Source organism: Procambarus clarkii, chromosome 35 (genome assembly GCF_040958095.1).
Source record: "Procambarus clarkii isolate CNS0578487 chromosome 35, FALCON_Pclarkii_2.0, whole genome shotgun sequence".
NCBI classification, from domain to species: domain Eukaryota; kingdom Metazoa; phylum Arthropoda; class Malacostraca; order Decapoda; family Cambaridae; genus Procambarus; species Procambarus clarkii.
Genome location: NC_091184.1, coordinates 20,231,766 through 20,250,756, shown reverse-complemented (window position 1 = coordinate 20,250,756; position 18,991 = coordinate 20,231,766). Strand labels below are relative to the sequence as shown.

Here is an 18,991-nt window from a genome sequence, read left to right as displayed (position 1 = left end):
AACAGTGGCAAGGTGAACTGAGTAATGCAAGAACCAGTATATAAGCCAGATTGTGTTCTTGACTATAATATCAACATGCGTTTGGTTGATAAATCTGACATGATGGTGGGCACTGTCGAGTGTGCAGAAAACATTGAAGTGGACGAAAAAAGTGTTTTTCCGTCTTGTTGACATAAGCATGCTGAATAGCTATAATATGCATCTGGTGAAAACTGGACATAAACCAAGTTTCCGTTCGTTTGCTTTTACACTTGGGACACAGTTATTAGCAAAGTTTGGCAAAGATGTTCCTGGCATACAAAGACCCATCATGAACCCAGTGTTGCAGCATGCTGCTACACCCAGGCTCACTCACACGGAGGGCATTCAAGCACACAGACTAAAACATTTGCCACCAGCTGGAAAGCGTGCAATAGGCCAACGTGATTGCTTAGTTTGTAGAACAATAAAAGAGATCAGAAACGTAAACTTGTGCAAACATGGTGTGATGCGTGTGCAGTCCCATTGTGTGCTGTCAACTGCATCTACAACTACCACTCTCTCCAAGAATTCTAAATGTGCAATAATAGTGCAAAAACCTGTAAATAGTGCGTGCATGTGTGTAAATATAATAATGAACAATGTGAATACATATTATATTGGCATAATGGGAAAATATTTTTGTGCACATGTGTATACTCAATGTATGCAACATTTATTACCACTGAACATGAAGTAACATTATATGCAACACAATTAGTGAATAATATTTGTGATAAAATATGTCTAGACACTGTAAATAATGCAGCGAAAATAAATTTGTGGCAATTCTGACTGCTTGAAGACTGCGCACAATGCCTCTGGGACGCACCTTGCATGAGCAAGCATGCAGGGTGTGACGTCATCGCTCATATTGTCGGCTCATTTATGTCATTTGTATGTACGATTAATTTTTTCTCTCTCTCTTGTGGTCAGGGAACACAAATTTACAGTTTAGGAAGATTTGTTTTCTTTTTTGTTATGCGGCTGTGGGTGACAAGGAGCAAACAGCCCTTAGCAACACAAGGGTTAATACACTCAACATCATTGGGTAATGCCAATATGATTAATACACTCACCATCACTGGGTAATGACAATATGATTAATACACTCACCATCACTGGGTAATGACAATATGATTCATACACTCACCATCACAGGGTAATGACAATATAATTAATACACTCACCATCACTGGGTAATGACAATATGATTAATACACTCACCATCACAGGGTAATGACAATATAATTAATACACTCGCCATCACTGGTAAATGACAACACCAACATTAATACACTAGTTAATGAAAATATCTTGATTAATACACGCACAATCACTGGATATTGACATCAACATGATAAACACACACACTGGCAGTACAGTAAGAATAAAATTGTCCTTACCATCATTAATGGGCAGAAGTTGTGTTTGCTATCGTTCTGGGTAGCCGAGCAGAGACTGGAAGCAGTGTTACCTATTAGGGCAAAATAAAACAAATTTAAGGTTTCTATGACTAAATTTTTCCCACCAAAACATAGTAAATGTTTAGAAAAATTAAATAATTTTGTTAGGTATTGTGCTTTGAGCAAAAGTAAGGAGGGTAGGCAGGAGTAAGGAGGGTGGGCAGGAGTAAGGAGGGTGGGCAGGAGTAAGGAGGGTGGGCAGGAATAAAAAGGGTGGGCAGGAGTATGGAGGGTGGGCAGGAGTAAGGAGGGTGGGCAGGTGTAAGGAGGGTGGGCAGGAGTAAGGAGGGTGGGCAGGAGTAAGGAGGGTGGGCAGGAATAAGGAGGGTGGGCAGGAATAAAAAGGGTGGGCAGGAGTAAGGAGGGTGGGCAGGAATAAGGAGGGTGGGCAGGAGTAAGGAGGGTGGGCAGGAGTAAGGAGGGTAGACAGGAGTAAGGAGGGTGGGCAGGAATAAGGATGGGCAGGAGTAAGGAGGGTAGACAGGAGTAAGGAGGGTGGGCAGGAGTATGGAGGGGTGGGCAGGAGTAAGGAGGGGTGGGCAGGAGTAAGGAGGGTGGGCAGGAGTAAGGAGGATGGGCAGGAGTATGAAGGGGTGGGCAGGAGTAAGGAGGGTGGGCAGGAGTAAGGAGGGTGGGCAGGAGTAAGGAGGGGTGGGCAGGAGTAAGGAGGGGTGGGCAGGAGTAAGGAGGGGTGGGCAGGAGTAAGGACGGGTGGGGCAGGAAAGGGGAAGGCGGTATGGGCGGGTTCTCGGCTGCCTCCCCTCCCTCTCTAACAGCCTACTGTACCCAAGATTAACCATGTAATGTATCAATTATACAATGTATGTGATGTAACTATATAACCTGAGCTTGTAAAAGCACCTTTATCACCTTCAGTGATTAAGTGCTTAATTAATTGCACACTAGTTTCTCTATCAGCTATCTCACCCTGTCAGAGTAAAAGAGACAAATGTATGTGAATGCATGTGTGTGTGTATATATGTATGTATATATATATGTATATGTACGTATATGTGTGTGTGTGTGTATGTATATGTATGTGTATAAAGTATATATGCAAGCTGATCAGAATTACATTTCACCTTTGTAAATGCACATTAATGACATGTTACGAATCTCACTAGGATTCTGCCATTACTCTTGATTCTCATATTACTTTATTGTCTTGTTCTTTAATATAGCATCCAGTTGTATGATATAAGATTTTGTATGTTATATATATATTATAGCATGCTGTAATGTGCCTGAGTTACATTATATTGTGTGAGGCTTTTGGTGTTAATTTCTCATGTAGTTTCTCCGTTTGGGCAGTTGACCATATTTGGCCAGTGTGGGAACATTGTTGTCAATCGAGTGTTTATAGTTTTACCTTGATTTATTCCCATATTTGGTTTCCGTATTATTGTATGGAATGTTGTACCAGTGTTTACTACTCTTTAGTTTAACAATGTTTTGAATATTAGTACTGCGTTTTATTATTAGACTTTCCACAATGTTTGTGTGGACGGTTAGTTGATTTTTTGGTAGACGCTTGGCCTGCGGACCAAGGCGTGGGCAGAAGCGTGGCAGCTGTATTCGAGAGGAGTCATGTTTTAAGTTAAGTCATTGGTCACTGTTATTTTAGCCCATATAAATGTTAATTATCTGGTTAGATGATATGAGTATTACTATTGATTAATCCATGTTCTGGTGATATTGCTCATGCCTCAATAATTAATTTCATTCTATGATATTGCATGCTGAAGAATATTTCTGGCTATTATACATTTAAATATTGTTATGATTGTCCCCCTTAGCATAAATATATTGTTCTCCATTTTATGCAGTGATGTATATTTACCCCTAGACAGTTGTTGGCAAGGCCGATTTATTATCTTTTTTATTGCACTGCGGGGAGAAGAACCTTATTTAGTCTCAAGGGTGGTAACATGACACTATGTACAAGACACATCAAACACTTTATGTAGGGCATACGTATATCTATATATCTATGTATTTACATATGTAGGTTAGCTTAGCATTTTAAAAGCACCAAATCACCTTCTGTGGTTGAGTGTTCAATAAACCCTTGAACTATATGTTTAACACATCTCTAACCCTGCCCATGGGGGACAGAAGAAAATGTATATATGCTGCTTAGCATTGTAAATGTGTGGCCACATCTGTGGTAGAAAAAAATAATAATAAAAAAAAAGCCTACGTAATACAAACCACGTGCATTAACCCTGAAGCTGCTACAGCCTGGGCTGTAAAAGCTGGGGCTGGGCAAAAAACATTTGAATTATGTGAAAATTAATATTAAATGTTAAACAAATCTACAACTTATTGGCATAAGCATCATGAAAGTTTCATTCCAATATTTTCAGAAATGTATTTAAGACAAATTTTTTTTAAAGGAGAACATTTTGTTGATAAGGAGAACAGCTCCTATTAACTGGAACTGAGGGATAATGCAGTAATAAAGAGATGCAAGCACTTGTCCAATGTACAAACAAGAAGAATAGTAGCAAGAAGTGTCCACAAAGTGGATATGCAACTGGTGCCTGTATAGCATTGCTGAGTAATACATAATAATACCAATAATAATGAGTATGTTATCATGCTCTATTTTGTTATATATCATAAAAATGTATTGCCTAATGTTAATATCTGTTACTTTCACCAATGTTCATTTTTTTATGTCTCCTTTGTTTATTATCTCATTTTGTTGTAACCTCTACATCCTGGAGAGTACATACCCACCCCTAACTATGTCAAGATAGAATGAAATTGATCACCAAATGAATCAGTCACAACTGGCAGAACTTAGGACTTTGAATTTTTATATTTTGTTTTTTTGAGGGTTATTTTTTCTTGACATCAATCCAACACACATTGACCTACAACTTTCACATACTCGAGTACGAATGTCGAACAACGTTTATTAAAACATACAAGTAAATTAATGAATTAGAACTACCTTATTCATTGTCGATAACTTCAATTATCTAAATAACTAGAGTTTCAACTTTGAATCAGCTTAACCCTTTAACTGCGCAACGCGCCTGCAGGCCTAGGCTTCGGGTGCGCAACGCGCCTCCGGGTGTTTTTATTTTTCACTTTCCATTCAAAACTCTCGCGGCTACGTGGGGTTCACATCAGCTTCCTCAGGGCTCTTGTAAATAGATGCCATCTTTAAAAAAAGTCATGGTCAACATTGCCTGGTATCAGAGCCTCAGTAGTGAGTGAGCAACCAAGGCTGGCGCTCGCAGCATGAGCGCACAGCACTGCTGTTCAGCGTGTGACAACAGCATCGCCTAATATTGTCAAAATATATATATAATCTGTTTTATTTAGCCATGATAGTATTATAGAAGAGCCCGAGTGTGATAATGACTGGGTACAATGTTCAAATATCAGTGATTCAATGCTGTTCACGATGTTCACAGTGCTAACCACAGCATTATTTCGTCCATCTAGGAATCTTCAAACAACTTTTTAGGTTCCTTTTCAAAATAAACTTGTAGTCAATTATTAATTTACAGGTATTAGTGACCAGGATTGTGGTTATAATTAGCGTTGTGAGTAGGAAGGAGGAATTTTGGTGAAGGAGGGAGGAAGGGAGAGAATTGAGGTAGCCTCACTGTGTGGCAATAACTCTTATTTTGCTCACCATACTAGCTTAGTGGTTCGCTATGGGCAACACATATGTACATGTGTATATACAGTGTGTGTATATATACTGTAGTGTAATAACAGCACCAGGAGTATGTTGTGAGGAGCTATTTTGGTGAGGGAGGTGACGTCGTAATCGTGGCGTCGTCTGCTGTGTGATTTGTCATGCAGTGTATGGTGGCCAGTGTACTGTTTGGACACAATACCGGCTTACTTGCATAGTTCTGGTAAATAAAACATGTAGATAGGTATATATAACGTGTAATTAGTGTAATAAGAACAATAACAGAATGGTGGGAGGAGCAATGATGGCGCGTAAGATGTTGGAGTGAGGGAGGGCTGGCTGGGTGTGGCTGCTCACACTCGCGGTGTTCTGAGTGTGTTTATGGTGAATGTATATAGTGTGTGACAGTGTATAGTCTGTAAATAGATTGTATATATACATAAATTAGCATGATACATGGTAAGTATGTGCAACATATGTGTACACAAGTGTCATGCACATAACACAGTGTCTTCAGACAGTACGGATGTTTTACTGCCATAATGTAGTGTACGTGTTCATTATACATAGGATTAGCACGTAAAAGCAAATAAAATGTATTTGGAACTGTGCGCAAAAAATTAACAAAATTATGTTCACGGCAACTCGCGCGCCCCGCCCCGGGCGCGCTTACCGGCCCCGGGAGCATACTGCTCTGGCGCACGGGGAATGATGACGTCACGCCCCACCTTTCGGACCCCATAGCAGTCAAAGTAAGTACAATTTCGAACTTCCATTGCTATACCCATATACAGATAGGGGTTTTTGATACTTTCAGAAGAAAAAAGAATTTTTTCCCGAGGTTCATTTCTTGCGCACTGGGGGGGTGTCATATTTATAGGCCGCGCAGTTAAAGGGTTAAAAAATATCCAGTTTCTGACCAATTCTCACCATTTTTACAAATAATGTGCACAGCTGTCTGTTCTACAATCCTATTACAATGGACTTTTCACAAACCCTAAACGATTAAAGTTATCCTTTTTTTCTAAATTTGGCGCATAATTCAAATGCCACATTGACAATTTTTTTTACAGTAAACTAAACTGAAAACATATATTCTAAATCTATGAAAATGAAGATCCTATACTATTCTGAGAGCATAATAACACCAAATGAACAATTGGTGATAGCTTATATTTTTGCAGCTGATTTCAAAATCTGAAGTTTTCAATATTCACTTTTATAATTATTATTTATTTTCTTAATTTTCAAGTTACGTTTGTGATCATTTAGACAAAGTTGCAGGATTTGCTAGTATGCACAAAAAATTGGAAAGCATTAGAGCAAATTTGAGAAATTGAACTTTGCCATCAGGTCCTGTTGTATATGTATGCCATGCACAGCTTAAGCGTCATGAAAGTTTCATCCCAATATTTTCAGAAATGTATTTAAATTTTTTTTTTTTTTTAAATAACATTTTGTTGGCAAGGAGACACGCTCCATTTAACTGGAACTGAGGGATAATGCAGTAATAAAGAGCTGCAAGCATTTGTCCAATGCACAAAGATGAATACCAGTAGTAGCAAGAAGTGTCCACAAAGTGGATATGCAACTGGTGCCTGTATAGCATTGCTGATTAATACATAATAATACCAATAATAATGAGTATGTTGTCATGCTCTATTTTGTTATATATCATAAAAATGCATTGCCTAATGATAATATCTGTTACTTTCACAAATGTCCAATTTTTTTTTTTGGGGGGGGAGGAGATTTGTTTTTTCTCCTTTGTTTATTATCAGATTTTGTTGTAACCTCTACATCCTGGAGAGTGCATACCCATCCCTAACTATGTCAAGATAGAATGAAATTGGTCATCAAATAAATCAGTCACAACTCGCAGAACTTGGGACTGAATTTTTTGACAGTTTTTCAGGTTTCAAATTCTATTTTCTTTGTATCTTTAGGTGGTTTTGATGATTAGGGACCAGATTAGGGCTTTATAACTTTTATACAGAATACATTTTTATCCCCTTAATCCCTATATTTTATTTCTCTGGGGGGGGGGTATTTTTTCTTGACCTCATTACAACACACATTGACCTAAAAGTTTCACATATTCGAGTACGAATGCCAAACAACCTTTAATAAAACATATAAGTAAATTAATGAATAAGAACTAAATTATTCATTGTCGATAACTTCAACTTCAATTATCTCTAAAACTAGAGTTTCAACTTTGAGTCAGTTTTAAAAAATCCAGTTTCTGACTGATTCTCACCATTTTTACAAATAATGTGCACAGCTGTCTCTTTTACAATCCTATTAGAATGGATTTTTCCCAAACCCTAAATGTTTGGAGTTATCAATTTTTTTTCTAAGTTTGGCGCATAATTCAAATGCCACATTGACAATTTTTTTTACAGTAAACTAAACTGAAAACATACATTCTAAATCTATGAAAATGAAGATCATATACTATTCTGAGAGCATAATAACACCAAAGGAATAATTGGTGATAGTTTATATTTTTGCAGCGGATTTCAAAATCTGTTATTCTCAATAATCAATTTTATAATTATTTTTTTATTTTCTTATTTTTTAAGTTACATTTGTGATCATTTAGACAAAGTTGCAGGATTTGCTAGTATGCACAAAAAATTGGAAAGCATTAGAGCAAATTTGAGAAACTGAACTTTGCCATCAGGTCCTGTCATATATGCTCCCGAAATATGATGTATATGGTCCCGAAACACTATGCGTGCTAGTGGCTTTACAAGAATGGTAACTTAACTTAATTTCTAAATTCTCTGTTAACCCCCCAATATATCTTCTTGTAAATAAATAAATAAATAAATATGTATGCCATGCACAGCTTAAGGGTTAATACAGAACTGTACTGAATAAAATGTATAAAATGTCAAACTAACAATAATAATATTTTTAATAAAACAATTTGTAAGTTGATTCTATTAGAAATGCAGCTGAAAGACTTGCTGTAAAGTTAAACATAGACAATTTCAAGGCTAGCACTGAATAGGTATGTCGATTTAAAGAGAGCTAATACATCATTAACATGAAAATTTGTGGTGAGGCATTAAGTGCAGATGTTGGAAGTGCTAATGCATATAAGCATAAACTTTCTCAGCACATGATATCTAATAATCAAAGCTGGTTTTAAGTGTACAAAGCAGATAAAAATGGCTTTATCTGAAAGATATGTATATGATAAGATATTTAACTGAAACTATATATTATGAAAGATACTGTAATGAAGCTCACAAGAAAGAAACAAACTAAGATTCAAAAGTTTTGGTATGGTTTCACAGTAGGCCTACAGGACCAGCAACCAGCACTAGCAAGGACTCACCTTCCGAGGATAAACAGGCAACTGGACCAGCACCCAGCACTAGCAAGGACTCACCTTCCAAGAATGCCCAGGCAACTGGACAAGCACCCAGCACTAGCAAGGACTCACCTTCCAAGGATGCCCAGGCAACTGGACCAGCACCCAGCACTAGCAAGGACTCACCTTCCAAGAATGCCCAGGCAACTGGACAAGCACCCAGCACTAGCAAGGACTCACCTTCCAAGGATGTCCAGGCAACTGGACCAGCACCCAGCACTAGCAAGGACTCACCTTCCAAGGATGCCCAGGCCTCTATACCAGCACCCAGCACTAGCCATAACTTACCTGGGAGTACCAATTGAGCTGTACAGTACAGTTCTAATGACATTAAATGTACAAAGTGTTGTTTATGATATAAGTGTACTGCAGTAGTGTGATTCTAGTGGTCTGTACTTTATGTACAGATGTAGTGTATAATGTACATTTGTTAGAAAAGTTACTGTTCTTTAAACAATTTATATTCATGTGTGTGGCTCTCTCAGGATATTAAGGCTAACAAAGTTTGCACTACAAAACTCAACTGGTAGAGTAAGTACAGTACTGTAACGTGCAATATCATTTTATTTCATTACAATTCAAATTCTTTGTTACTTAAATTTTTCAAAAGGCAAATGTGTACTGGCATATGTATTATTATTTTTTTTTTTTTGGAGGGGGGGAAGGGGGATGCTGGGGCCGGATTGATGGAATGAATTCCACACATGAATGAATCGGCTACGCCCCCATATAGTTCGTTCAAACGAGGGCACACTGTATTACTCATATAATTTCTACATTTACTATCTACATTTAATTTCATGCATTTCTTTGATAAAGTGTTTACTCGTGTCCTTTATGATCTTGGTAATTTGTAAGTTTTTTATTTATTTATTTTTATTTATTTATATACAAGAAGGTACATTGGGTTTGTGAGAATACATAGCATAGTACAGTATTTACAATCTTGTAAAGCCACTAGTACGCGAAGTGTTTCAGTCAGGTCCTTAATCTAACAGATAATTTTAAGTAGGTAAATTCTATCTGAATTAATAAAATGATAACAAATACATTGCAAGAAAAAAAATGAGATGAGAGAGATTAGTAAGTATATTAAAGCACATTGGTATATTAAAGCTCTGATTAATTACATTGACAGCTTGATTGGTAATTTAAACAAGATTAATAGACACCATACAGCAGATTGACAGCACAATCACCCCATTGACCCTATTAAACTTAAATTATAGTATGTTTATGTTACTCTATGTTCTGATATGTTCCAAGAAAATGTCATGAGGAGTAGTTCTAAATTACACCTTGTATTTCCATTCAGTAATTAATGTAAATAAACTACTATACTGTTGCTAGAACTACTGACTCCGTAATGTAATAATCTATGCCAGTACTCTGACTATACTCTGTACCTGTAAAGTAAGGCTGTAAAGTACCTGTACACATTTTTTGTCAATTTTACTGTAAATTATCTACTTAAAATTATCTGTTAGTTTAAGGACTTCCCCGAAACTCTATGCATGCTAATGGCTTTACAAGAATGTAAAATCAACTTCATTTCTATGTTCTCTCTTAACCCCCAATGTACCTTCTTGTATATAAATAAATAAATGCTTGCCATCCTTATGTATCACCTTTGTATTAATTTTTTATTTTCCTTGAACATTCTCATTTTGTTAACTTACTTCTCTTATAATATTAAGTGTTTTACCCCATCACAATATTAATTAAAAAATTTCTATATTACTATTAATTTTGCCTGAAACACTTTTCGTAATAGTGGCTTCATTAGTACAGTATGTGTAACTGCTGTCCCTTCAATTGAACAATACTCTTATTACACATAGAAATCACAATAGTGTGATGCATCAAATTTATTTACTTATTTATTATTTATTTATTTATTTATATACAAGAAGGTACATTGGGTTTGTGAGAATACATAGCATGGTATTTACAACCTTGTAAAGCCACTAGTACGCACAACATTTCGGGCAGGTCCTTAATCTATCAGATAATTTTAAGTAGGTAAATTCTAGCAGAATTAATAAAATGATAACAGATACATTGCAAGAAAGAAAAAAAATGAGATGAGAGAGATTAGTAGGAATATTAAAGCACATTGGTATATTAAAGTTCAGACTGATTGCATTGACAGCTTGATTGGTAATTTAAACGAAGATTAATAGGCACCATACAGCAAATTGAAAGCACATATAAGAAGACAGCAATGATCACAATGGTAAAGTTGTTTGGATTGGGTACATGAAGATTGGGTAGCACTACATACAGTGCAATTTTAAAGCAACAAGGTAGAAAACTATGAAGATGAAATTAAGTACTTTTTAAGTTTTGTTTTTGAATGATGCAAAAGCTGGACATCTTTTCAATTCATTAGGAGTGAGTTCCATACACTAGGTCCCTTTATTTGCAAAGATTGTTTGCACAGATTAAGTTTGACTCTGGGGATATCAAAGATTTACTTATTTCTGCTGTGGTGATAATGGGTCCTATTATATCTGTCCAGGGAGAGTTTCAGAACATGATTTGCATTTAAGAACAGGGTTTTGTAAATGTAGTTGACACAAGAGAATGTGTGGAGTGAGATTATGTTTAGCATGTTTAGGGAGTTAAACAAGGGGGCTGAGTGTTGTCTGAAAACAGAATTTATTATTCTGATAGCAGATTTTGCTGGGGGATGATGGACCAGAGGTGGTTTGCAGTGGTTGAACCCCATGCACAGATACCATAATTAAGATAGGGATAGATTAGTGTATAATATAGTGAGATGAGAGCAGAGTTAGATACATAGTATCTGATTTTGGAGAGTATACCAACTGTTTTGGAGACTTTCTTAGTTTTGTGTTGTATGTAGGTGCTGAAGTCGAGTCTCTGATCTAGGAATAGGCCAAGAAAATTTCCATCATTTTTATTACCAATGATAACATTGTCTATCTGAAGCTGAATTGCATTTGTTGATTTGCTTCCAAATAAGATGTAGTAGGTCTTTTCTATGTTAAGTGTTAGTTTGTTGGTTGACATCCATAAGTGGACTATTTTTTAGTTCATTATTAACAGCATTATTTAGTGTATGTGTTTTGGGGTTAGAGTAGATGAGGGTAGTATCATCAGCAAACAATGTAGGTTTCAGAATGTTGGTGACATCAGGCAGACCATTGATGTACTGTATATAAGAAATAGGAGAGGTCCCAAGATGCTGCCGAGTGGCACACCAATGGTTATTGGTAGAGTGGAAGTTATATCGTTGATGGCTACACATTGGTGTCTATCACTAAGATAGGATTGTATATAGTGCAGGACATGGCCTCGGATTCCATAATGATGCAGTTTACATAAGAGGTAGTTGTGATTACCAGTATCAAAGGCCTTTCTCAGGTCAATGAAGAGTCCAATCGGAAACTCATTTATGTCAAGGGCTGAGTAAATTATATCAAGGAGACTAATAATTGTGTCGTTAGTACTCTTTTGGGAACGGAAGCCAAACTGACAGGAGCCAAGTATGTCGAATTTTACGAGGTAGCAGTACAGCTGTTTGTAGATATTTTTTTCAAATATTTTTGATAGTACGGGTAGGTTTGATATGAACAAATTTGAAATGAGTTTGTTTGTTTGTTTGTTTCATTTCAAGTTTGAAATGAACAAATCCACAAGAGCTGTGACGAGGGTTCAAATCTACGTCCGAGTGTAATGAAGGAAGGGCGAAGAGGTAGAACAGCTTATTGACAGAGCTCAGGTGCATGGGGGAATTGTGTAAAAACCTACAGTAGTTTGTGTCTCAGAGAGACTGCAGGATCCGTGGTAGGTCAAGTTGATTTCTCGGTTGCAATTCTTATCCATGTCGTAGCTCAGTCAATTAACCACCATGCTGCGCCGAGTTTATTGTGAAATTCCCCCTGTGCGCATGAAATAAAGCGTTCCCAAAAAATTCATTTTTCTTCATTAAATGATAAATTCCCTTCCCTGAACATGTCTATGTAAAAATAAATACTGTACCAAATTCCACTTACTTTGGCTCTGGGAACGTGGGCAAGGTGTGTTGTTATGTCATCAGGGGCTGGTCACCTGTGCGTGACACGCCCAGACATCATCGCGCGGGCCATTCAAGCACCAGATGTTGGCACAAATATATTTTAAATTATTTGTTTTATGTATTTCCAATGCAGTTTTATTTGTTTTGTTTTTTTATCGTATATGATGCATATTTGTATTCTTTACAATATGTATACAGTAGAACGTTCATAATGTTCCATGAAACTGTGATACATGTGTCCACAATAAATGTTTATTGTCGCAATATTACTTGTTAAAAATTCACTAAAATTACAATATGTACAGTTTCACACACTACACAGTAACACACTGTATTACACACTCAGTACTTCGGAAGTGAGTAATAATCAACGAAGTAGTCCAGGGTACACAGTGCGACTTCGCTCTCGTTGCACCAGGTACAGATAGAATTTCGCTTCCTGTTTCTTTGTTCTGTGTGCTTGCAAATAACGCACTCATGTACACCCTTGGCATTAGTACCTGTAGGTGGTATGTAGCCAAGCTTGTAAAACATAAGGTAGTCTTGTAAAGATTACAGGGAAAGATCAATTTGTAAGGTAGTCGTGAAAAGATCGCCTTGTAAGGTCCCACACAGGAAGAAATTCAGTCAGCCTCAAAGAGTGTCCGTCAGTCTGGAAGAGATTCAGCCAGCCTCAAAGAGTGTCCGTCAGTTAAGAAGAGATTCAGCTATTCTTGAAAATATCTATGGAAAACACCACCATGGAAGCTGCTAACACTGTTTATCTATGCTACTTGTATCAGATGCATCATCACTAAATGCAGAAAAGGATTCATCTATGTATCATCTAAATAAATTGGAGATAGCATAGGTGGGCAAGGGTGGCGCTCAGAGCTACAACTGGATACGCTCGCTGTATTGTCCTCATAGGTGCTGTATCACTTGCATCTGACCTTTGTGTTAGGTCCTTATTGCACCTAGCTTCACCAATATTATGACCCTTATATTCTTCAAACATTAAGGTTTGAATTTCACCGACAAAGCGCGATCTTTCAACTCCGCGTCGGACAGGTGTTTGGGAGCCAGAGGTGCGTGTGCCACTCATGGTTGCTCACTCAGTACTAACCCAGCCAGATGCCCTAGGGCATAAGGGGAATTTTTTCCAAGATGGCTACCTCTCACTGGAGGTCCTAAGATTCCATTTCGTACACAACCAACCTCGCGCACATTTAGAATGGGTACGAAAAAATCAAACCGAGTATTCTCGGTTGGCGCAGTTAAGTGGTTAAGGAGCGTCTGGGATCTTCTCGGATGTAGGTTCGAACCCTCGTCATGGCCCTTGTGGATTTATTCATTTATTACTCTTATGTTCTTTGTACACACACTCTTTTGAATAAATAATAATAATATTATTACTGTATTCATATTATTATTATTATTTACTCACAGAAAATCACACTAACGTGATATACATCAATGAGAAAATTCACTCGGGCTGTGAGGCGATGCGAACCTGCAATGTTTGCGTCACCTCACAGCCACAGTGGATCGTTCATTGATGTATATCTCCTTAGTGCGATTTTCAGTGTAGTATCTGAAGATGGGCGTACAGTGTTCAACTACAACACTTTACCACTTCACCTGAGTGCTTGGGGGGTCTTACGTAAAATTTGGACTGGCTTCAAGTCTTCCTGTGACATAAGGATATCACAGACTTCCTGTGACATCAGTAGAAACGGTCCGTCTAATTACCACAAGCTTCACAAAGCTTCCTGGCAATATGTTAGTAATGAATAAATATGATATATTTACTCATTATAATGTTGGTGCTGAATGTACAACACGAGAAAACGTAATTTTAATCTGAAAAAGTATATTTTTATTAAGAAATTAGACGAAAATAAAGAGCTGGTGACACCAAATAAAGTCGACGATTCAAGCGTCGGTTAGGTTAGGTTTGGTTAAGTTAGGTTAGTTTAGGTTAGGTCAGCCTAACCTATCATATTTATTCATTACTAACGTATTGCCAGGAAGCTTTCTGAAGCTTTGTGAAGCTTGTGGTAATTAAACGGACCCAGTAGAAATCTGATTGTCAGACTTTTAGGAAGTCGGTGGTGGTACAGTGGTAGAGTATGCGGCTGGCAATGCCTTGGTCGTGGGTTTGCGACACCACACAGTCCCAGTGGATTTTCTCATTATTATTATTATTATTATTATTATTATTCGATAAGCCAATGTCCACACCCCAACAATGCCATAGGCTTATAATTTACCTCAACAATTCCATAGGCCTACGTCTACATCCCAACAATGCCATAGGCCTATTTCCACACCCCAACAATTGCATGTTGGGGTGTAAGACAATAGTGGAGCAGAAAGTACTCCAGTACTTACGGTGGATGATGAGAGTGCGAGGAACAAGGTGGTCAGGCGGAGCCAGTGACTCCTTCCTTTAACAGTTTTGTCTCTCCCTCGTGGTATATCCTCAATGTCTTCAGTGGTGTGGCCTCACCACACACTTACACTGCCATAAGTGTCCTGAGAGTACTGTGAGAGGGACAATTTGGCGGGTATTGTGGACACAGGTCTTTAAGACAGGCGAACTTCACGAGTCGTGGAGACGTCTATAGCAACCTTTGTTGTGATGACGTCACTCGCTCGCTCGCTTACCCGCCACGTTGCTCTTCCCATTTTTTTGGTTACTGATCATTGCTGACGTTTAACCTGAGAGCCACTAATACTGGTGGCCTCAACGAGGACAGGAAGTTGGCGGCTTGTCAAAGGTCCTACCCATTTGCCTGGATGATCTTTTCTATCTGTATTTTAAAACCCAGTAGAGTTTTGGTGTTTACCTTACCTACTCCTTGGCGGGTAGGCTGTTCCACGGGTTTACAACCATACGGGTGAAGAAGCCTCTCCTGTTTTCTGTCCTACATTGTGGCTTGTTGAGCTTGAACCCTTTGCTCCTCGTTCGTATTACATCTGACCTTTTGAAGAAAGTGTCCCGATTGACATCGTCCAAATTGTTGACTTGTGATGGACTCTACTACCGGGACCCTGGACTGTACTATTAGGACCCTGGACTGTACTACCGGGACCCTGGACTGTACTACCGGGACCCTGGACTGTTCTACTGGTGTAAGGGGGGCTAGCTCTAACCCTCACTTTCCTGGTTAAATGCTGGTCGTTACTAAGTAAAACTATATACAGGAACCAGAGTATGTGCTGTGTAGCCTATAATAGTTCACCTTTTTTTTTTTTTTTTTTTTTTTTTTTTGAGATATATACAAGAGTTGTTACATTCTTGTACAGCCACTAGTACGCGTAGCGTTTCGGGCAAGTGTAACATGCTCGTGTCCGAAGCTAGACACAAATACAACAAAATTATTAAGGATGGTAACAGAGTCCATTTCATGTGGTCTCCATCTCATGTTGGCCTCCGAATGCATGATAGAGCTGATAAGTTAGCCAAAGAATCTGCCTTTAAAGGAGCCGTTGAGTGTAACCTTGGATTGTCAATGAGCAATCTGAGAGCAGCTGTACACCGAGAACTTCAACAAGATCTTGTAGATCTGAGGCAAAGTGAAATTGACACCAGTAATTCCATCTATCATCATACTATCATGCAAGAGGAGCCACACATCTATGGATCATCCAATAAAATCAGCAGACTTCTAGATGTTACTACTGCTCGGCTTAGACTCGGTTACAAGTATCTCTGGGAATTCTCATTATCTGCTGATGTAGACCTGACCAAATGTAAACTGTGTCAACAAAATTATTCGCACACTCTCCGTCACTATGTGATGGAGTGCGAAAAGATACGTGAATTTAGAGACAATTCTATAACCAATGTTCCAGCGATGTGTCAATATTTCATTCAAAATGATCTGCTACCAGAAATTTTAGCCAAATATCCCCAGTTTGCTAACTGTAGGTAGTAACTAAGTGATTGTAACCTATCCACCGCTGCCCACTGGATGGGGGGCGGTGTGCAGGACAAACATATAAATTTTGACACTAGCTCTCCACATATGTCAGTTGCTTAATTTAGAACCTGTACTTGAGATCGATCTCGAACCCATTGTTGATGTGATGACTTATATTGAATTTTGTAGCTGGCTCATCGGGATTGTGGCTTGCTTGGCTAAATGAATTGTGGGGTTCAGTCCCTGAGCCCATTATGTGCCTCTGTAACCCGTTCCACTACCGCCCACAAGATGGGTATGGGGTGCATAATAAATGAACTAAACTAACTCATCCAAGTACACATTTTACTGTTGCGTTAAACAGAGGCTACAGTTAAGGAATTGCGCCCAGTAAATCCTCCCCGGCCAGGATACGAACCCATGACATAGCGCTCGCGGAACGCCAGGCGAGTGTCTTACCACTACACCACGGAGACTGACAAGTCTCCTGGTGACAAGCCACCACGTCAAGATCTAAACATTTGACAGTTTAGATGTCACGGCTGGAGGATACTGTACCCTTCTATGTTATACTGCAACTCTGAAGTTCTCCGCCACCACCTGCTACCCACTGATTAGTTTCCTCAATTGACGGTGGAGCAGGATACCCTCAACTAGGCATAAACCCCGAAAATGGATCCCCAGTTATCGGAAAAGGATGGGATAAGATTTCGACGTTAGTGTGGGAATTAAATCTAAGTATAAAGGGACTATCTTTGGTATTAAATAAATGCTTGCTGGCTTACAGGGCAGTTATAGCCCCGCTCCTGTGCCAGGTAAGTCCACTACGGGCTCACCATAGCCCGTGCTACTTTGGAACTTTTGTTGTAAGTAGCTGAATCTAAAGCAGCAGCAGGCTGACAGGGGGAACCTAAGTTTCAAACATGGGGACTTAAGATCAACAACAATGAAAAATTATCGTTGGGGAAATTCCACTAAACACCACAAATTCTATAACAGATTTATTACAGCAAAGATTAACACTGAAAATAATGGTAAGTTTCAAACGTTCTATCTGAACACTTCCTAAACTGAATACTGAATACAAAAATGATGTGGACTCTACACTGTACTAAAACTTCAGAGACAGATACCTTAAACACCACAGACAGGCCAGTTGTTCAGCCTTACTCTCTGAGAGATGTTGACCCCCAGGAAGCCTCCAACACACACTAACTAACCTCTCACAGGCTGACCCAGGCTAGTTGTTCAGCCTTACTCTCTGAGAGATGTTGACCCCCAGGAAGCCTCCAACACACACTAACTAACCTCTCCACACTGACCTCTCACAGGCTGACCCAGGCTCGTTGTTCAGCCTTACTCTCTGAGAGATGTTGACCCCCAGGAAGATGATTGATTGATGAAGATTAAGCCACCCAAAAGGTGGCACGGGCATGAATAGCCCGTAAGTGGTGGCCCTTTTGAGCCATTACCAGTATCAAGAGCTGATACTGGAGATCTGTGGAGGTGCGAATGCACCCTGCGTGACGGGAGATGTCTCCCTTGTGAATGTGTTAAGATGAAGATGAAGCCACCCAAAAGGTGGCACGGGCATGAATAGCCCGTAAGTGGTGACCCTTTTGAGCCATCACCAGTATCAATAGATGATACTGGAGATCTGTGGAGGTGCGACTGCACCCTGCGTGACGGAAGATGTCTTCCGTGATTTAAACAGATTGAATTGATTGATGAAGATGAAGCCACCCAAAAGGTGGCACGGGCATGAATAGCCCGTAAGTGGTGGCCCTTTTTGAGCCATTACCAGTATCAAGAGCTGATACTGGAGATCTGTGGAGGTGCGAATGCACCCTGCGTGACGGGAGATGTCTCCCTTGTGAATGTGTTAAGATGAAGATGAAGCCACCCAAAAGGCACGGGCATGAATAGCTCGTAAGTGGTGGCCCTTTTGAGCCATTACCAATATCAAGAGCTGATACTGGAGATCTGTGGAGGCGCGACTGCACCCTGCGTGACGGGAGATGTCTCCCGGACCAAGTGGTGACCAGATGGTGATATCTTCTTGATTGATTGATTGATAAAGATTAAGCCACCCAAGAGGTGGCACGGGCATGAATAGCCCGTAAGTGGTACAATTTTTTTTTCCCAGTGTTCTGAGGTTGCATTTAACCATCAAGCTGTTATCGTGGGGGAGAGTGGCTGTGTTGATGGCTTCAGGGTGGCCACTGCATGATTCAGGAACTCTTAAAGCTCTTCTAAGGTCATTGGTTGCTTCACATTCCAGAAGATAGTGAAGTAATGGCTTTTCTGTGACAGTTTGGCAGAAGATGCACTCTCTCTGTCGGGGTTCACCAATCTCCCAGTTGCATCTGTAACCTAGACGTAGTCTATATAACCTAACTGCTATTTCCCTGTGGATTCCTTTTGGGATATTTAACCTTTCTAATTTGGTTGCCTGAAGATACCATATTGCAGAGGGCGAACCTTCAGCTACTCTCTGGTGTAGGTCGGCTT

The 18,991-nt window shown here is 39.1% G+C and overlaps 1 protein-coding gene across 1 annotated transcript in view; it reads right to left on the bottom strand.

Moving 5' to 3' along the window:
* The window catches only part of LOC138371381 (tripartite motif-containing protein 59-like), a 72,232-nt gene extending 57,017 nt beyond the window's left edge, over positions 1 to 15,215 (bottom strand). Inside the window, exons 1-2 of the mRNA XM_069336162.1 lie at positions 14,946 to 15,215; positions 1,425 to 1,495 (exon numbers count right to left, since the gene is read on the bottom strand). Coding sequence (XP_069192263.1) covers positions 1,425 to 1,430 — 6 coding nt within the window. The 5' untranslated portion in view covers positions 1,431 to 1,495; positions 14,946 to 15,215. The remainder of the gene's footprint in view (positions 1 to 1,424; positions 1,496 to 14,945) is intronic.
* Between the last annotated feature and the right edge of the window lie 3,776 nt (positions 15,216 to 18,991).